Here is a 19,906-nt window from a genome sequence, read left to right as displayed (position 1 = left end):
GACAGTAGTAATTCATCTCTTTTTAGACCAGCTTCCAGTGTTGGCCAGGGCTAGAAGGGTTCTCCCCCATGGGCCACGGTGACCTTCTGGTGGCAACTCTACATTTATTGAGCTGTGACTCTTTCCCCTTGTGATGGACAAGCTCCAGGGAGCACCTCTGCCTTTGGCTCTTTGTGAACTTTGTAGATTGAATGGCTCTCCACTCCAAACCCATATTCTTTGTTTGTACCTGTTTGTTCCTCTTCTATCCCCCAACCCCATTTTTTTTCCTAAAATGAGGAGTTATGGGTGTCACTTCCCAAGAATGTCATTTTTCAGTTTGTTTTTAGAGCCCACCTCCAGGCTACAGACTCTTTAAGAGGTAGGCTCACAGGCCACCCTGTTTAACTTGGAGCTCTGCAGACCCTGTTCTGATGCAGGACAAGAGCCCAGGTGGGGCAGGGCAGGGTGGGGTGCCGGCTGGCTACCTGGAACCTCAGGACCTGCAGGACACACATGGAGGAAGCAGACACATGCTTTCTGAGCAAGTCCTAAATGCCAAGGGATCACCATCATAATTTTGCCAGTTTTCAACTCCTGTTTTGAGAACACTGTGAGGGTGAAGGTGTGGGAGTTCTGAAGGCTTGTCATTTGGTCCTGAGGTAGGGCGGGAGCTAGTGATGTCCCTGTGGTGTTGGGGGACACTTATTTCTCCCTTCCCATGTCTCCCTGGGAGGACACTTTCACGCTCTTGCTCTCTGCTCCCCGCTGCCCTGTTCCCAGGAAAGCTGCCTATGTCCTGTTGGGTGGGAGCCTGGCATCTCTTAGGTCAGGTTCGTAGTCACAGCCAGGAGCAGCATTCCTGCACTGGCCAGGTAACGTGGGCAACTCTTTTTCTCTTGGCTCCCATTCTCTTGGAGGGCCTGTACTCAAGGGGTAGCATACCTGCCTTATGTTTCCAAAATCTCTGTATGCACAGACCCGGGCACACTTATGCCAGGTCCACCCAGGTCTGTGTGTTGTCTCTGCCTGTGATTGGTGGTAAGTGGACCCAGGACTTTCCTAGGCCTTCGTTCCCTGCAGGTTGGGAGAGGCAGTTGGAGGTGTGAAGGTCCAAGGCACGCTGTACGTCCCGGTCTAATGGGAAGCCCTGTACTGTGAGGGTTCTGTGTCCTCTCTGGGTAAAGCTGGTGCAGTGACCACCTTTTGGCTTCTATATCTGTTCTTGCCCAGTAAGGACCTGGGGAAGAGGGGATGGGGTAAGAGACTGGTAGGTAACTCCACGGGTGCGACTTGGAGAAGAGCTGTAGGAAGGGAACATGTGTGAGATGCCTGGGTTGTAGGCCCTTAGATGCCTCTGCCCAGAGATATTCAGGGTTCACCATCCTTCCCAGGGGCATCCCCGCACATGTGCTCTCACTCCTCCTAACCAGCTTCCTCGGGAGATGTGGTGATAGTTGCTCCTTACCTGGATAGAAGCCTATAAACTGTGTTTTATGTTTGATCATAAAGTACTTGACACGTAAACATATATGTATTATTCATATGTTGACAGAGCTACTAACAAAACAGAATCCTCAGAATCCAACACCCAACTTATGAAATAAACCATTCCCAATTTTCACCGTGCGTCTGTGGGCCCCTGTGTGACGCCATCCCCTGCCTCCTCTCTGGAGGTGACCTCTATCTTGATGGTGTCTGTCAGCAGCCCCACCCCCCCCGGCTTCTTTAAAGTAGCTTTTACCACATATGTGTATATCTCTAAATAGCACATTTTGAGCTTTATAAAAAAATGAAATTATAGCCTTTGAGCTCCATTTAAATGCCACATATTGTTCTGGAAGATAAAAGGCAGATCTGTGTCCTTGAAACATGCATTTTCACCACTGCAGATAAATATTGTTTTCTCTGGTAGCCCCTTCCTGGAGTCGGGAAGAGGCCTGGCTGCCGCCACAGACTGAGACAGCGACTGTGCAGGAGAGGGCTGCCGGGGCCAGCCACGGACGCTGTGTTACTAGAATCACAGTGCGCAGGAGTCCCTAGGCCAGGCGAGGCCACCCAAGAGGCGGTTGTTCTGGGTACCTGGGAAGCAGATGGACTGGATTCTGACTCCAGTGATAGACTAGGGTGAGCGGGGAGGCTGAAAGGCAGAGCGTTAAATGTGGAGCTCAGAGAGAGGACCAGGAGCGCTGTGAGTCAAGGATGGTTCACGATGAGCATCTCAGATGCTGAGCTCTGGTACCTACACACCTTGCGCAGGCAGCCTGGTGGCTCCTGGTGGCCGGAACAGAGGTTCAGAGCTGCAGAGCGAACAGGGACCCCATCCTCCTGCCTTCATCATTCAGCAGCTATTGACTGCACACGTACTGTGTGCCAGGGCTATATGTGTATCATACCCTGCCAGGGATAAGACCGCGACTAAGACTTTTCCCTGCCATTAAGTACCTTAGGGTCTAGTAGGAAGTCACCTTTTGCTAAAGTATTCTGTGGTGGCAAGGGATCCCCAAACATCAGTGGCTTGTGACAGCAAGCATTAGTTCCTTGTGCATGTTGCGTGCTGGCTGTGGGTTCGCTTCAGCTCTGTTCCGTGTCCTCTGCCGTCTGGGTCCCAGGCAGAAGGAATGGCCCTTATGGGACACATGCCGTTTCCATAACAGAGGGAAAAAGCAAGAGGGGAAAATCAAGCAGTGGTTTTTCAAATGTCACACAAACCTGGCTTGGATCATTCCTACTCACCATCTGCTGGCCAGAGCAAGTCATGTGGTCGAGAGTGCTGTCACCACAGAGGGGACATCAGATTTCATGACACACGTCCCTGAGCAAAGTATAGATTCCTCTTCCGGGGAGGCCAGAGAATGTTTGGGAAGAGGATTACCATCTATCACAGATACAAGCAGGCAGTTGCAGTCACAGTATGATAAGGCTTTAGAGCAAGTCACCGTACTAATTTTGACTTCATAAAATAAGTTGACATGTAAAAAACAAAGTGTATTTCCCCCTCTAAATTAGCCTTAGGGATTCTGTTGAGAAAATAGTATGAGAATCACTAGCCTGAACCTGAGGATTGTTCCAGAGAGCTAGTCCTGGGGAGGAGGAGGGGGTGGGGCGGGGCCAGTAGCAGTGGTCTCCCCTCTAGCCCTGGGCACGTGCACACAGGCTGTGCTAGTTGAAAAGAAGCTTCTTACACTGGGGACCCACCTGCCGCCTTCCAGTGTTCTCCTTGGTGCGTCTTCTGTCCATTTGGACCATCTGCAGGCATGGCCCATACCTGGGGTCTCTTTTGTGCTACATCCCTACATACACATATATATCCCTCCTCTCCTAATCGTCACATCACATGGTCGCACGGTTTTTGTTTCCTCACTACGTCCGTCCATCGATGTTTGCGGTCTGGGCCGTGGCTTCCTTTCATACGGCCCCCAGCACGCTTGCCACCACGCTGGGCCACACCAGACACCCAGCAGTGTGCACAAAAGGGAGTTGTGCATCGAGAGGAAGCCAGCTCCCCGTTGGCTCGTCTGCCGTGCTCTCTCTGCAAGGGTCTCAGGCGACTGTGTGGCCGACGGTAGGAATTACACGAGGGACTCCAGCACGTGTAGGTTGAAAGCCCTCTCTCCCCATGCCCGGTGCATAATCAGTGTGGGGACTGAATATCCCCCGTCGTCTCACAAGGAGCACAAGGAGCCAGGATTCATCTGCACTCGTGTGTTGCTTTGCAAACGCTGGCGGCCTTTTCAAAGGTACGCATTTGTGCTTTCTGAGGGCAAGGACCGTATCTCCCCTTTCTTTCCCTTTGAAAGATTCCCCGTGGCACCTGATGAGAGCTGCACGGGGGTGCTCCGTCCCTTCTGCCCGTCTCCCCTTCCTTTGAACCTTCAGCAGATACCAGCGTGGTTCTGGGCCTGTGGGCCTTTGCAGAAGCCTGATTGCACACAGGCCTTGATCTAGAGAATTTTGCAGGTCAGAAAGGGAGGGAACTCTCAGACAACTCAGGCCCAGGCCGGTAGCCCGGCTGCATAATTAGCCACACGCGGAGTCCAGTGCAGGCCATCTGTTCTCTCGGTCCCTCCACGTGACAGACACAGTGATGGGGACGGTTAAGTGCTTGGCCCTGGAGTCAGTCAGACGGGGTTTGGAATCCTGGATTGTGCGGGTCCGGAGCTTTCACAAGTTATTTAGCCTCTGAGTCTCCATTTCTTATTCCATAATGTAGTAATAATAAAATGCTGTTAATTGTTGTGGTCTCTTGCATCTGTAAAGAACCTCCTTCTTTCCTGCTTGGGTTCTGAATCAGTTGAGACTTAAGGGTAAAGAACTGGAGAGAGCGGCCAAAATATGAGGCGGTTGACAGGACGTTGTATGGCTTTGGGGCTTCTCATTTTGAATCCTAGAATTCAGTGGACGTTTCCACCCAGTCCCAGGCTACTTAGACAACCACAGGCATCCTCTAGGGGGACAGACTGTGTTGGACTTAGGTTTTGGATGTTTGAGGCCAAAGCATTCACTCCTCGCTTGCTCCTGGGGAAAGGGCTGGGCCTCACACACCATCCAAACTTACTAAGTAGATTGTTACCCTTCCTCCCCAGAAAGAGGGGTGAGCAGCTGAGCGGGACCAGAGGGCTACACTGGCTGAGCCTCCCTAGTGGGGGTAAGGGAGCAAGTTGGAGCAGCCTTCAGCCTTTCGTCTTTGTGGACCCTCTGGGACTCCACAGATGTTAAGTTTCATCCTGATACTTGCATCAGCGGTTATGGTTGAGTTTACCACTTACTAAACTAAGCCTCCCTGTACAAGTGTTTTTAGATGTTATCCTGTGCATTTGGGAAAACATAGGAGGCCATTTCTTAGTTAGCATCCTGTAATTCAGACCTTTAACAGAGATGAACTCCTCTTCGCTCTGTCTTTGCTTCTGTGAGCCTAATTGTGGTTAGAAGGGCACTGGTAGTTTCCTAAGGAAGCTGGGGAGGGGTCTGCATGGCAGTATTCTTAAGGCTTGTTCTGTCTGTCTTTTGCAGTGCAAGTTGGAGTTCCATGCTTGTTCTACTGGCAAAAGTCTCACCACCCTCTGCGACGGGCCCTGTCCATGTCTCCCGGAGCCCAAGCCACCAAAACACAAGGCAGAGAAGAATGGTGAGTGGGCATCGCAGGACACCCCCAGAAGGGGGTCTGTGTGGTCAGGACGACCTGACATGGCCAAGGTCCTCCCTCCCCAGACGCCAGGAACCTGGCCCTTAGCAGAGGCATTCTAGCTCAGGCTGGGGAGACTGTTATGCTCGGCAAGTACCCTAGTCATTTAGGGACGCCAAACTGAACCGCCTTCAGCTGCCATTAAATAGAAAAAGAAGAGCTGAGAGTCTTTGAAAGTAAGTCTGTTAGACCAAGATATGCACTAGGTTCTTCCAGAGGTCAAATTGGCTATGGTGTAGGAAGGGCAGGGTTTCAGTGTTAAGACCAGGCCTGCCCTGGGGTGCACCTTGGTCTTCCTTGGACTCTAATCTCTAAATCCTTTGAAAGGCCAGATTTCAAAACATAGACTGCAGAGATGTCACGATGCTGGACAGTATCCCCGCACAAAATCAATTCTCTACTAATATGTTCTGCCTCTGCCTGGCATGTGACACAGAGCCAGGGGGTAGATGGAAGAAGAATAACTCCCCAGGCGCTGCGGTTTCTCTTCCATGGCTGAAAGGGGTGGCAAAGGTCGGACTTATCTGGATGTTTTCATGATGGAGAAAGTAAGGTTGGCCCACTGGTCTCAGCCCCTTACAAGCCTTCCGTAATGAGACCCAAGATAGAAGTTTGCGTTGGCCTTCAAGATAGAAGTTTTGCGTTGGAGCTGGGCTTTCTCAGGTGTAGGTGGCTGTCCCATGGGAAATGTTGGACATCTGTGTGTGAGTGTCTGTGCATGCATGCACACGCATGTCTTCTAAAGCCTGCAGGTATTTGTGATGGAGGAGAATAATAGGGTGTAAGTGTTTATCCACTTACCTCTTCCTAAGCTGTTTTGTCTTTTCCAAGGCACATAGATGGAGATGTTCAAGTGTAAATTTGTTCATGGTGATTTCTGGAATGTTGTGTTAGAAGGCTCTTTGGGAGGTTTAACCCAGGATGTGGAAGGACATTGTAAACTGTAAAGCACTGGGGTCACAAATAATCTCCATAGATTACTCTTGGTTACCAGAAAGCTTATCTCATTGCATTTTGGTCTGATCTTCTATATATCTCTAGTAAGAAATGTTAACTAGGGACTTCCCTGATGGCACAATGGTTAAGAATCTGCCTGCCAATTCAGGGGACACGGGTTTGAGCCCCTGGTCCGGGAAGATGGCACATGCCCTGGAGCAGCTAAGCCCATGTGCCACAGCTACTGAGCCTGTGCTCTAGAGCCCACGAGCCACAACTACTGAAGCCCGTGCGCCTAGAGCCCGTGCTCTGCAACAAGAGAAGCCACTGCAATGAGAAGCCCATGCACCGCAACGAAGAGTAGCTCCCACTCACCACAACTAGAGAAAGCCCGTGCGCAGCAACAGAGACCCAACACAGCCAAAATAATTAATTAATTAATTAATTTTTAAAAAAAAAAAAAGAAATGTTAACTAATCTACATAAGCCTCCTTGTAGTTTGGTCAGAAAACCTAAAGCCGTGCCGTGGTAAGCAACTACAAAGCCTACAAAATTAACTTCTGTCTAGAGATTTCTTAAGAATCTTCTTAGGAAGTCTCAATAGCCTCTCTTATTCCAATTATATTCTTTATTGCTTTTATTTAGTCTTCTATTCTGAGAGAAGGAAACCAATCCAAGAAAGCCATTTCTACCATTTTGCCTGTAGTTTTCTGGGAGGGCTTCGTGGTTCTTTAAACAAAGTACAACCCTTGTTTCTTCATGGTGGGTTTGTCACATCTGATTAAATGAGATTCACTCTCAAATATGACTCTCCAGGTATGGCCTTGGCTGTACCATCTATTTGTTCAGTTACTTACTGGTGAAAACTAGAACAAATTCTTATCGAGCCTGTGCGAGCGTAACTACATTGGCATTGAAAGTAAAAAGACTCAGAAAAAAAGTGTTGTTCCAGAATTTGGAGAGGTTAGTGAGAACAAGATTACCACTTGAAAGGGTTTCATTTCCAAATGTTTGTAAAAGCATAGACAACTAAGTTAACAGTGAGAGATAGGTCAGGAAGAAAGCAAAAGGACTTCATTATATGCCTATCAGAAATGAGAACAATAAAAAATAATACCAGCAATATTCTCAAACCAGTGATCAAAATTATGTTTCCTTCATTAGTTCCTGCAGTCCTGTCTAATTATTTTTTGTTCCACTGGCTCTTGGGTCAACTGTCTGCTTTTATGAAGTCATCAGAGTCCTGGAACTCCACACTCTGTCTCTAGTATCACCTGGCAATTATCTAAGAAATATCACCTTGGAAGCCTGTAACAAGGTGTCTGGTATTTGAAGTATCCATCAAACTTGGTACATTTCTTTCCATGAGGCTCTGTGATTATCCTTTTGGGTTAAAGACCCAATTTCTGCTGTGACTTAAAGCAAATATTTTATATAAGCATGAGAGGAAGCAGGAACTACCTGTTGGTGACAAGACTGAATGTAGTTAATTTATTACATATCCAACAATATCCTAATGAAGGAGAGTATAATCCCCTACCAGGATAGGATGCTTAACTATTTAATACGAATTTGATCAGTGTTTCCCTGGAGGATAAGGGCATATTACGGGCAGTCAGGGCACTGATAGATCCCAGGGCCATTATGTGAAATGAAACATTAAATGAAACACATTTTACCCAGACAGAATCAGTCAAGGGAAGGCTGACTTTTTCCTTTAATTTGACAATTCTTTCCACGTAGCTCTCGCAACAGTTTGCGCCAAGCAGTGAGCACTGAACTGAGGTTGTGGCATTTGGGATGAGGAGGAGGGGATGGAGGCACAAAAGGGATTGGAGGTGAAAGGAAGGGCAGCTTTCGTTTGGCCCCTTGGCTGTTGGGTGAAAGGCGGAGGAGGAGTGCCCAGCAGTCCACACCCCCTTACCTGGCAGCCACCCCTCTCTGAAGCTGCGGTGGGAGTGGCGTCTACGGGCAGACTCCATCCGTGAGACACACCGTGGCTCTGAACAGCATCCAGAGCAGCCTTGTGTCTGTGCCTATTACAGAGATGACATTTGACAGTCTCTCAAATGCAGGTGTGTCAAAAATGTGACATTCCTGTTGTTGATGATGACATTTTATTTTCAGCCTTACCTCTATTTTGAACCGTGGTTCCTTCTGGTAATACAAACATTAGTGAAGTCATTTCCAGGTAAATTCTGTCAATTCGGGATTATGTCTAAATTCTAGGAAGTAGGGGTGGGATGAGGGCTTATGAGCTACCATATCGGTGTCAGGTGGCTCCTGGTGTGTCTCTTTCTTTGGAATCTACCTCTATGGGGTTTTGCAGTTTTTAATTAGTTGTCCAGCAATGTTTCATCCTGAGTGCAGCCAAGGAGAGATGTTTAAGATCCTGTCTGTGACCTCTGCTCACTCATACCGAGTCTTCTTTCTTCTAAGCCTACTCTTCTGAGTTTACTTATCCTCTCACTGCCCCTCCATGGCCCCCTTCAGGGCCACACATAACTTCTGTGACCTTCTGGTGTCAAGAAAGACTGTAGTGAGTTTGCTCTCTCAAGCCCTCTCTCCTTGGATCTGCCCAGCAGCCATTTCTCTTGCACGCAGAGGACATCTATGTGAGACTTACCTCAAAATGGGCTTTGTATTGGTAGAAAGACACAGGTCATCTTTGCTGCGGGACCTCCATCTGTCTGGGGTTTCAGGAGTGCCTCTTCCTGCCCAGGCCCCAGAGCTGAGTTTGGAGACCAGAAAGCTGTGGTGAGCAGAACATGAGTCCTAGGGACTCACCGGCCTCTGCCTGTTCGCCTCCCTTTTGTAGCCCCAACTGTGATCAGTACTGGATGTGAGTGTCCAAGGTGTGTGAGGCCAGGGTCTAAGTAGCTCTCTTTCTGATCTCACTCTGCTTCTTCCAGCCTTTGGCCGTTTGAGTTACAGCAAACCCGGTTCTTGGAAATCAAAAGTCTCTTGTCTCAGCTTTGGTTTTGAGATCATTTTTAGGAAGTCAGAGACAAATGGTTGATTTTTGTGTGTGTGTGTGTGTGTTCTCTTTGTTTTTTTTCCCCGGCATCTCTCCTTTGATGTGGCCTCTGGGGAGATGGTGGAGGGCGGTGTCATCCTTTAATACCTCTGAATATTTCCTCTCACACCTCTCAGTTGCTCATGACCTTGGACAAGTTACTGAATTGCTTTCTCTCTCATCTCTGTGATACCAGACCATCCTCAAGAGTATAGCCTAATGATTGTCCAAGGAAGGGGAAAATTAAAAGGAAAGAGATTGAGTCTGGGGGAGAATGGATACATGTATATATATGGCTGAGTCACTTTGCTTTGCACCTGAAGCTATTACAACATTGTTAATTGGCTATACTCCAGTATAAAATAAAAAGTTAAAAAAAAAAGAAGAGGGAGATTGAAGTCTACACATTAAGCCTGGGTTTCTGTACCTTTTCTAAGAGTCTCCTAGGAAAGATCCCTTCCCAGTTTCTCCTGGTATTTTCCAGTACCCGAGAGCCAGCCCAGTTAGGAAGTCACCTCTCACATCTAATGTTAACCCTTTAGTTCTGAGTTTTGCTGCTGCTTTTTCTTCAGTCCTCAGTAAAGAATATGAGGAATGTCTGAAGCACTTGTTTCTTGATTTCTTTACAGTGGTTGAAATTTTAGGGGTAAAATAGAGGACTCTTAGGGTCTTGAAGATACATTTTTAAGCTAGCCCGCCCCATACCTGCTGCTCTCCCCACCCTGACTCCCCTCCCCTCCACTCATTCACAGAGACAGACCTTTCCCCTTGGCCTGGGCTCAGCAGCCTTGTTCCCTCTGAAGGAGGGACTCAGAGCTCCCTCATGGCTGAGGTGAAAATTTTGTAGTTGTAGGGTATCAGGTCAGGAAAGATCTCCCCTGTCTTCCTCCATACCATGCACGAGGGGACCCTTGTGTTCCTCGAAGGCGCCTCGGGTTTCCCCATGGGGACCAGGGGAAGGCCGAGTGGGTCAGGCCTCCAACCTCCCCTAGAGTGGCTCCATCTTTATGCTTTACCACCTCAGATCACATCTGTAGGAAAGGAGTTTGGCACCAGGGAGCCATTGTTCAGTTCCCATTTACCCCAAGAGAAAACTGGAGACCTATGGAGAGAAGGCATCTCTCCTCAGGTCAGACAGTGGGCAGGTGTGGGGCAGGGTCAGAGCCTGGGCCTCTCGACGCCTGGGCTAGTGCCCTTGTCCCCCGTGTGTACTCCCTTAGGTCCCAGCCAGCCAAGTCCTCCGCCTAAAGATGGTCGAGGGTCTGTAGCTGAGTTGGGTGGGAGTTAGATTTATTTCTCCGGGGTCTGATGTCACTTGCCTGGATCCTGAAGTGTGAACCATCAGGCAGAGAGTGTCCCTGTGTTCCCGCAAGCAGTAGTGTTTGGAAGGCATCCTGCAGAGTCTCTCCCAACCCCTCCTCCTCCACCTTTGGAGGAGAGAGTAGAGCGAACAGCACTGTCTCTAAGGCCAGCTCCTTCTTTGCTTCTGTTGTCACAGGTTAGCTTTTGGAGGAGGGATGGGGGCCCAGCCAGTCAGCCTCAGGTGTTCTGGAGATGGCCGTGGAGCTCTAACCCCTTCCTGGCCTGACTGTGCTGGGAGGTGGGGAAGGAAGTTCCACAGATCCTTCAGCAGGGCATGCTAAAGAGAAAATAACAAGTTCCCTCCAGCTGAGCACTTGGGAACAGTAGAAAAATAGTCTACAATGATTTTCTTTTCTCAAATGGTGACTTCAACCTGAGGGCTAGATTCTGGGGGGGGGGGGAAGTCCTGGGCTGACAGACGGTTGTCTAATTCCATTACTTATCACAAGTCGAGCTGGGGAAATGTGTTTAAACGGGAACAGGAGGTGGTGCCGAAGAGACGGGATGAAAAGTTCTTCCTCGCTGTGATGTCTCAGTGGAAAAATCCTAAAAGGGTCCTGCTGCAGAGGCTCCCAGCAAAATGAAGCCTTATCTTTGCAACCACGAAAGAACATTTTTCTTTAATGCCTGTTGTGTAACAGGGTGAAGGCCTGGGGCTTGCAACTTGCAATTTAAAAGCGGTTTATATTAACCTTTTCCATACCCATTCAAGTTCGCTCACTGATTATTCAGTACTACATTATGGTCAAAAATTAAACACGTAAAGGAACATTTCATTTTTAGGGTCTTGTTAATAGAAATGTCATGAGCTTTAAAGAAAAAACAATTGGGGGTTAAATTAGCAACTGCATCCAAGACGAAAACCATTTGTCAGGACTCTGGAGGTAAATGCCGACTTTGGCTTGGAACTTAGATTCTTCTTCTGTGAGTTCAGCCCTGGTAAAGTAGACCACAGGTTCTCCTGGTCGTTCTGAAGCTTCCTTGGTAGCAACTGATTGGAGAAAGCTAAAGGTGAAAAGAGAGAGAAGGGTAAACTGAGGGAGAGGGTGGCCAGGGTCATAGCTGGAGTCCAGAGAAGGAGATAGAGGTTGGTGTTAGAAATTAATGGCTTTGATAATTCACTCAGCACTCTTCTCCTGCCTTTATTTTTTATTTATAAATTAATACCCATTCTTATATAAAATCCAAGTATTATGGAAAAAGTGTCTCATATTCCCAGTTCTATTAGCTTTCTGTTGCATATGCTTCCAATTATCTTTTGTAAACATATACTAATATACTTTAAAAACTGTACCCGTCCAAAATCAGGATCACATTCTACATGATATTTTGCACCCTGCCTTTTTTGTGTGTCGTACGTATGTTTTCATGGAGGGTCACATCTATCTGTCTGTCTGTCTCTCTCCTCCTGCCCAAGCCCCCTGCCCCAACCTTGCTCTCTTTCTAGCCAACCTGCCAGCTCTGCTCCCTTGAACTCCAGACTTAAATATGTAATGACTGCTCCACATTCCTGTTTGGACGCCCAGAGGCATGTCAGACTTAGCATGTCCAAAATGAAACTCTGGATCTCCCCCCAAATCTGTTCCTTCTTCCTGTAGTATTTGCCATCTTAATTAATGGCAGCTTCATATTTCAATCTGCTGAAGTAAACAAACAAACAAAAAAACCCTTCTTCCTCTCATGTGCCACATATAATCATCATTTGAGTCTACTTTCAAATAGATTTTCAAATATGAGCACTGCTTACCACCTCCACGGTTACCACCCTAGTGATCCAAGACATCCTCATCTTTTATTTCAATAGCTTCCTAATTAATTTCCTGGCCCCTACATTCTCTTTTGAACATAGGAGTTAAACATTCTGTAAACTGTATGTCAGACTGTATAATTCCCTGTTCAGGACACTCCACTGACTTCCCATCTTGTTAAGAGGAAAAGAGAAAATCCTTTCAGTGACCTGCAAGGCCAAGTATGATCAGATCCCTGATCAGGTCCCAGTGCGTTTCTCAAATGTGCCATCATATCCTGCCTCAGCCTGGACTGTCTTTCCAGACATCTACATGGCTCCTTCCATCAGCCAGCCTTTAATCTCTGCACAAACATGGCCTTCTCAGGAAAACCCTCCCCAGCAATTCCTATCTCTCTTTCCTCCTTTATTTTTCTCCATACCATTTATCACCTTCCAATATATTAGATAATTTGTTTACCTATTCTGTTTATTGTCTGACTTGCCCAACTAGAATGGAAGTTATATGAGGGCTTTCTGTCTGGATTTCCAACAGTTATTGGTCAAATGTTGAATGATTCTACCTCATTATTTTTAAAGCATTGTCCATTATATAGACTTACCATAGATTATAATGTTTAAAATGGCCAAAAAAAAAGACTTACTGTGACAAGAGATCATCTGTAGAAGGTGCTTAATACGTGTATTAAGCCCTTGGTGTATATGTTTAATTCTTCTAACAACCAAAACATGTCATCTGTAGTGCTGGTGAGAAAATTTGAGATTTGGAGCTTTTCGGCACCTTGCCTAAGGCCACCCAGCTAATAAATGAAAGAGCAGGGATTTGAAGTCTTTCCTAGAATGTGTGCTCTTATCCTCACGTTACACGGTGTTTTTAACCTAAATTGAATATCCATCGAAAGGGGCAGATTTCCTTTGGAAAAAGAAAAAGAAAAAAAACCACACACGTACATTCACACATTTTTTTGGGGGGGGAAATGGACCGAATTATTTAATTAGGTTCTTTGTAAGAAGTTTAAAACACTACTTTGTGAGGATAAATTCCGTTTGTAAGAGCGAACACAGAGCGGAGGTAGCCCTGGAGTTGAGGAACAGCTTTGATTCTTCGCAGAATTTGTGAGTCCACAGCTTTCTGATCAACCTTCCGCTGCTCTGTAATCTCGTATTTCTGTCTCTCTGTGTCGAAGATCTCACCTTCCTGGTGCCTGGGCTTACGCAGTTTCTTCTTCTTGAAATAAGCATCAGTGAGATGTTCTGGGATTTTCACACCACTGATACCAATTTTGGTGGAAGTGGCAACGACAGATTTCTGGTGTGTTCTCCGCAGAGGAACTCGATTGAGGGACAGAGGCCCAGTCACAAGTAGCAAGCCACTGCTCAGCTGCTTCAGGAAAATGACCCTCTTGCCTCTGTGGCGCCCAGTGAGGATAATCAGAATGGTCCCCGGAGTGATGCTAGCGCGCGGTTTTCTCACATGCTTACTGAAGGGTTTTTTGCCGTGACTCATCAGTTTTCGAGGCACATCTTCAGTAGGATAATACCTAGGCATTTTGCGAAGTTTAACCACCCGGGTACCACCATTCTTGTCACCACCAACTGCTTTTGTGGCAGTAGCAAGAACCTTCACCTTCTTTTTCTTTTCAACCTTGGATTTAGCTGCTGAATACTTCCTCTTGTACAAGGCCTTTCTGGAATACATAGCCGATCGGGAATATCTGCCAATTCCTCTGACCAGGACAGGGTTTCGGCTGCAGTGGGGCTTCCCCTTCTTAACCTGCTTCACCTTTTTAACCTTGCCACCGGCATCAGCCTTCTTGGCTTCAGGTTTTTTTCTCCTTAGTATCTGGCTTCTCAGCCTTTTCACCCGCCATCTTGCAAGATGGGAAAAAGCCATTCACACATTTTAAACTAAATTTTCCTGTGCTTTCAGTGCTCAGAGAATGCACTCCGTCACTGATATCACAGCCCTCTCTGATGGGATTTTTCCAAGGTGAGAGAATCAGTGTCCTCACTCATTTTCTCCTCTTTCTTTCTGTAACGCACCTTGCTCTCTGAAGTTTATCAGAACCCTGGCATGAGCTCATTCCTCACCACCGCGTAGTGCGCTTTCCTGATAGCCACAAGTTTCCGACCTAGCTTCTTAGAGATAAAAATTCATTTGTAATCTGTCCCGAAGTCGACTGTTCTTTCATTGCCCTGCTATCTATTGCTGTGAGAAGAAAAGACAGCATCACAATACAAAATAAATTGAAATTATAATCTAAAGAGAGCAAGTGGCTGCCCCGTCACCAAGCCAGCTGCCTTAGTAAAATCTTGGTAGGTCTCGTCCTTCCTAGGGCCAAAGGTTGTAGTGGGCACCTGGGCCTTGGCAAAGGAAGGGGCAGCACCTTCCTATCAGGTGCAGTGAGAAGTATATGAGCTCAATTTCAACTGTAGATGTAGAGCTCAAAAAATACAACTGTGTCATCATCATCATCTTGATAATGGTTCTCTGTTTAAAAACTCAAATGGCACTTAGACATAAAGGATGCAGGATGTCACTTTGATTATTGAACTTGAGAAATATATAATGACACCAGATAAAGCTCAGAATAAGCAGTTGTTTGAATATATGGTAATAGATATTCAGATCGCTTGGGAGCATAGCCACAGCAAAAACAACGAGCCAGCTCTCTTCAGCCCGTGGAGACCAAAAGAGAAGAGAGATCTGAGAGACGCTTCCAAATCATGGTGGTGTCATGATGGCGAGACCTTGTGTTCCACTTCTAGTCCCGGGGCCCCTCCCTCCTGCTTGAAAAGGAGGAGCTTTGCAGGGAGAGACAGTAGAGCTCCTTATACAGTGGAGGCTCTGCTTGTGTTTCTCATTATTTCAAGACCTAGAGTGAGCTAACAGAAGAAATAGTTTCGGCACAATTTAGGGGCAGTTCCGAGATGTGGAGGAGGCACCATGACGTCGGGGCCAAGACGATGATGAAGATGGTCATGGGTCCATAGAATGTAAAAATTGCTGCTTTCAGATTTCCCAGTGATGCAATAGCAGGTCGTTTTGGGGGGGCAAGTCCTTCATATTTGACTAAACTTCACCATGTAGAAGGCTCTGTGTAAGGAACCAGTGCAGCTGTCCTGTTACATGTCCGCCTGGGAATCTCAAGAAGGCATTTGCATGGGCCTTTTTCCTCCCATCTCATCCTATGAAGTATCCATTTATTTTGGCATCCTTGGCCCAGTTATGCTTTGTCCAAGCTTGAATCTTCTAAATGGCCCTTTCCATTATGTCATGTGTTGGAGGTGGTATGTGGCTGACACCCCAGTGAGTCCTCTGTGTTCTACCCTAGCAAGGGATGTTGAGTGTAGCTCCAGCTTCTAAAATCACCTAGGCAAGGGGCACTCATGCTATGAAACCAGATTTAGAAGATGAATGTCAAAGACCAGAAAATTAGTGCCGACAGGGGGTTTGATCAGAATTGTGATCACGTATCAATTCACAAGGCCAAGTAATACTCCAAAAAAAAAGATTTTCTAAACATTACTTGAAGCCAAGTTTTTTTTTTTTTTAATAGCCCCTTTTATAGGGTTGCTAATCCTATGGAACTGCTACCCTGAAGGGTATTACTGAGGCTGAAGAGGTCTAGATCCCTGTCCCTACATCTCTCCAGATCTTAGGAGATGCTGTCCCGAACTAGGCTAATCCTGTGGGGTGTTCAGAGCTTCATGTCATAGCCTGATCTGCATCTGGATCCCAGTCTGTGACTCAGTTCCTTCAGGGCCTCCCCAGGCTTCAGGCTCTGGCATCTGCACTTCTCCCAGAAGCCCTCCCCCACTTCTTTTGCCCCAGGTGTTGAAGGGTGGCTGCTGTGGGGTCCCTTCCCTACTGAGCTCCTGTCTGTGATTCTGCACCTGCCAGTCTGTCCTCTTTACCTGGATCTTCTGTCCCAGCTTTCCCTTCAGCTTCCTGCCGTGAGCACCATGCCCAGCCCATGCATGGGCCAGTGGACGGCACAGATTGGGCCATCTTCAATCATTTGTAGAACAAACTAACTGAGGAAATAAATAGGCTTTTAAGGTTTTCAAAGTACTTTGATGTACTTGAGCTTGTGGATGTTGCAGCCCTTGAAGAGGCTGAGGATTGTAAGTGAATTAGGTCCCTAGGTTGAAGATGCCGGCTCAGCGATTCTGAGACACCCGTCTCTGGCCTTCTTTGAATCAGACATTCTGGGGCATGAGCTCAGGCTGGAACGTAAGTGCTGTGTGTGTTTCTGGCTCCTCTGGTTTGGGACAGATGGCATCATCCAGCCTGAGCTCACCCAGTTCTTGACTCTGCCTGTATCCTGCCTCCCCAGCTTAGGAAGAGGGCTGAAGTTGCCTCAGGAAGCAAATGTTTTTTGCCTTGATGACAGAAGCATAGCATCCTTTGGGATAGAACATTCTGTTCAGTTCATGAACGGGCTCTCCTGAGAACATTCGTAGGCAAAGGAGGGAGTATCTGGAGACAGCAAGAGTTTGTTCTCATTTGGGTTGAGAGCTTCTGGTGCAAGAACTGTGCATACTTCTGTTGTGAGACAGCTGGATTAAATACTGATTATCTCCGCGCCCGATAGGAAACTTACCTATTCAGGAAAAATGTAGAGAACTAGAACAACACTGATCTGTGACTTCATGTACCTTGCTTCTGAAGGCCTCTAAGCCCTAATTAAAATTAAAATGTAAAGCTTAAGGCAACACTCTGACAGCTGTTTTGTTTTGGTTTGTTTTTTTCCTAAAACTGAGGACAGTGATTGAGTCTGGAGGTACTGGTGAGCAATGTGTCTTCATCCACCCAGCATCTGTCTGTCTGTTCATCTGTCCATCCATCATCCGTCCATCCAGCATTTATTAAATGCCTGTTCTGTGCCCAGGTCCTGTGCTGTCCCTCCTGTAAGCAGATGAGAAGAAATCAACATCAAACATATCAATCATTTGTTATTTCAGTGTCTGCACAGGGAGGTCACTTCTGTCCCAAGGTAACAATTGTCTAGGGCTGAACTGTTTTCCATCCCATTTTATAAGTCTGGGACTCCAAAGGCTTTTTAAAAAATTATTTTCCAAGAGCTTTGTTAGAATTTAGACCTGCTGTTGCAGTCCCAGTGGTCAGAAGAGCTAGACTTCATCTATCATGGTTGAGACAAGGCAACTAATCTAACTTAAATATCATCTATATCCACTAGAGTGTCATAACCTTGAAAGCAAGGATTATGTCTAATTCATTTGTCTCTATATCCCTAGCATAGGGTCTGTGGCATGAGTGGACACAACTAAGTATAAATATAAATGTGTACCATATCTGTTACCTATTTAATTAGAGCAATATTTAAATAAATAAATACCCAGGTTCCATTTGGTGCCTTTCTCATTCCTGTCTGTTGTGAGTTATTACTCTTTCTATGTAACATGGAGACACATCTCCTCCTCAGTTTACTCTCAATCTTCTGATTTGGGTCTAAAATGTCTGCATTGTTTTACCCAGTCTTTTCTGTGATAACCATCCTGAATACTTGGCTCTTTGGGGTCCTGTGTACGTGGTTTGTTGCCTCCTTGTCCATGAGCAGCAGTTAAGGGAGAGATCCCGGTCAAGGTCACTAGCGTACCTGTTGCCCACAGAAGGGTGCTCCCCATCTGACCTCACATGGGTCTTCGTGTGCATCTTCAAGTTTTGATGCAAACACACTTATAAGTCCCCTTATTTGCCCTCCAGGTTGCATGTGATGGAACTTGCCAGGAGGCTAGTGTTGTATACTAGCAGATGCGGGGGCTGGGGGATTAGACAGCTGTGTGATTGAAGTCCAGCCTCAAAACTCGCTGGCTGTGTGGCTTTGGGCAAGCTACTTCTCTGAGTGTCAGTTTCCACCTCTGTAAAAACAAAGAGAATAAGGCATATCTTGAGAGACTATTATAAGAATGAAGTAAACTCAATGAGATAATTATGAAAGCTGCTGGTTCTGAAGGACGCTCAGTGAATACAGGTAACACACACACACATGCACACACGAGTAACCTGGTCTGCTGTTTGTGCAGTTTGGTAACACACTGGCTTCTGAAAGACCTTTGCATTCTAGAATCAGTCTTGCCAACACTAGCAGGCACTGTCAGTTGTCGATCCCGTACCCGTTCAATTCTGGTTTTCTTTGAGGAAAACCAGAATTCTTAGTTTCTCAGTCTCTCTTCCAGCTGGCGGTGTGGCCTGGGGAATCAGTCCTGGTCAATGGAATGCAAGTAAAGTCTTCTGCAGATTTCTGAGAAGGCTCCTGCTTTCATGAAAATCAGAGGTTTGAGTGGAGCTGTGGCAACCATTTTGTGACTACAAGGCGACAAACCCAAGAATTCCCATTAAGGATGAGTGAGCAGGAGCTTATAAAGTGGGCATTTGTGACTCTGATTCCCTGCTGAATCAGAGTCACAACTGCCTCTCTCCTAACTTATGTCACAAGGTGAACCTCCAAGGGCTTATGCCGCTGTTCATCAAGCTTTCTGTTATTTGCAGCTAAATACATTTTCTAATTGATACAGAACACCTTCCTTTTAAAGAGCATTTGCTTAGAGACAGGCCATGCTTGTGTGATGCCAGGAGCCCCCAAGGAGTTAGGGCCAATGGTATCTTGGTATCTAGGGCAGGGGAGACCCGAGGTGGTCTCAGGAGCATCACTCAGTGTCAGGAGAGCATGTAGTTCCCAGAACTAGGCACCAGTCCAACTAGGACTTGGATTGGTCTGGAGTGGGAGCATCTGATCTGTGAGTAAAGTACATTTGTGTATCAGGTGTTCTGCAGTCTCTTGCAAAGACTTCTGATAAGGGAGTGGAAAGGATATTTCTTTTTACAAATGAGTGAGGCATGTTGGACTAGAACACAATGTACGTGAATGTGAGCGGAAGGAACTGCCCAACTGGAAAAGACAGGTATGTGGTAAAAGGCAGTAGACACATGCAAATTTTTAAGTAGCAGTTTTTAAAAAAATAGAAGTTTTACATGTTTGTTACAGAACATTTAAAAAATTCTAAAAAATACAGGAAGAAAGTTTTAAAATTACCCGTAGTCTCCCAATCTGAGTATAATCACATACTACTTTGAAATCATTATTATTAGCTTAATACTACTTAATAATATTCCCATATCATCAATTATCCTTTTAAAACTTGATTTTTAATGGCTGCCTGGTGTCTGATTTTATAAATGCACTATAATTTTTATAGCTAGTCCTCTATCGAGCACTTAGCTTCTCTCTAATTTTTCGTTATTATAAACACTGCTTCTTTGAACATGATTGGATATTAATTTTGCACATCTTAATTATTTTCATAGGATACAGTCCTAGCAGTAGAATTTCTGGGTAAAAGGGTATGCATATTGTATGTCTTTTGTTACATACTGGCAGAATTTCTTCCGGAAAATGTATGTCATAAGCAATGTATGAGAATGCCTATCAGAAGACACTTATCAACTTTGGATACTATAATTTTTAAAGAATTTTTCTATTGTGTGAGTTTTTTAAAAGGTACTTTTATTAGTTAGGATTTGGCTCAGCAGTACATAATCAACACTCTGGTGCTCAAATAACAGTGGTTTAAGCAAGAGAGTGTTTATTTCATTTTCATATAAGTCAAATGGTAGGAAGTCCAGAGCTGGTATGGAACATCTCAAGTCCATCAA

At 46.1% G+C, this 19,906-nt stretch overlaps 1 protein-coding gene and 1 pseudogene across 2 annotated transcripts in view; one reads left to right on the top strand and one right to left on the bottom strand.

Annotated features, from left to right (window-relative positions):
• The window catches only part of SPOCK1 (SPARC (osteonectin), cwcv and kazal like domains proteoglycan 1), a 561,704-nt gene that overhangs the window by 468,097 nt on the left and 73,701 nt on the right, over nt 1-19,906 (top strand). For both annotated transcript variants that reach the window (XM_059061299.2, XM_067031675.1), the window contains exon 6: nt 4,993-5,107. In XM_059061299.2, the coding sequence (XP_058917282.1) occupies nt 4,993-5,107 (115 nt within the window). The remainder of the gene's footprint in view (nt 1-4,992; nt 5,108-19,906) is intronic.
• Nucleotides 13,200-14,096, bottom strand: LOC131755098 (large ribosomal subunit protein eL6 pseudogene; annotated as a pseudogene).

This window comes from Kogia breviceps, chromosome 4 (genome assembly GCF_026419965.1).
Source record: "Kogia breviceps isolate mKogBre1 chromosome 4, mKogBre1 haplotype 1, whole genome shotgun sequence".
Taxonomy (NCBI): domain Eukaryota; kingdom Metazoa; phylum Chordata; class Mammalia; order Artiodactyla; family Physeteridae; genus Kogia; species Kogia breviceps.
The sequence above is the reverse complement of the archived record's forward strand: the minus strand, read 5'-3'. Positions and strand labels throughout refer to the sequence as shown.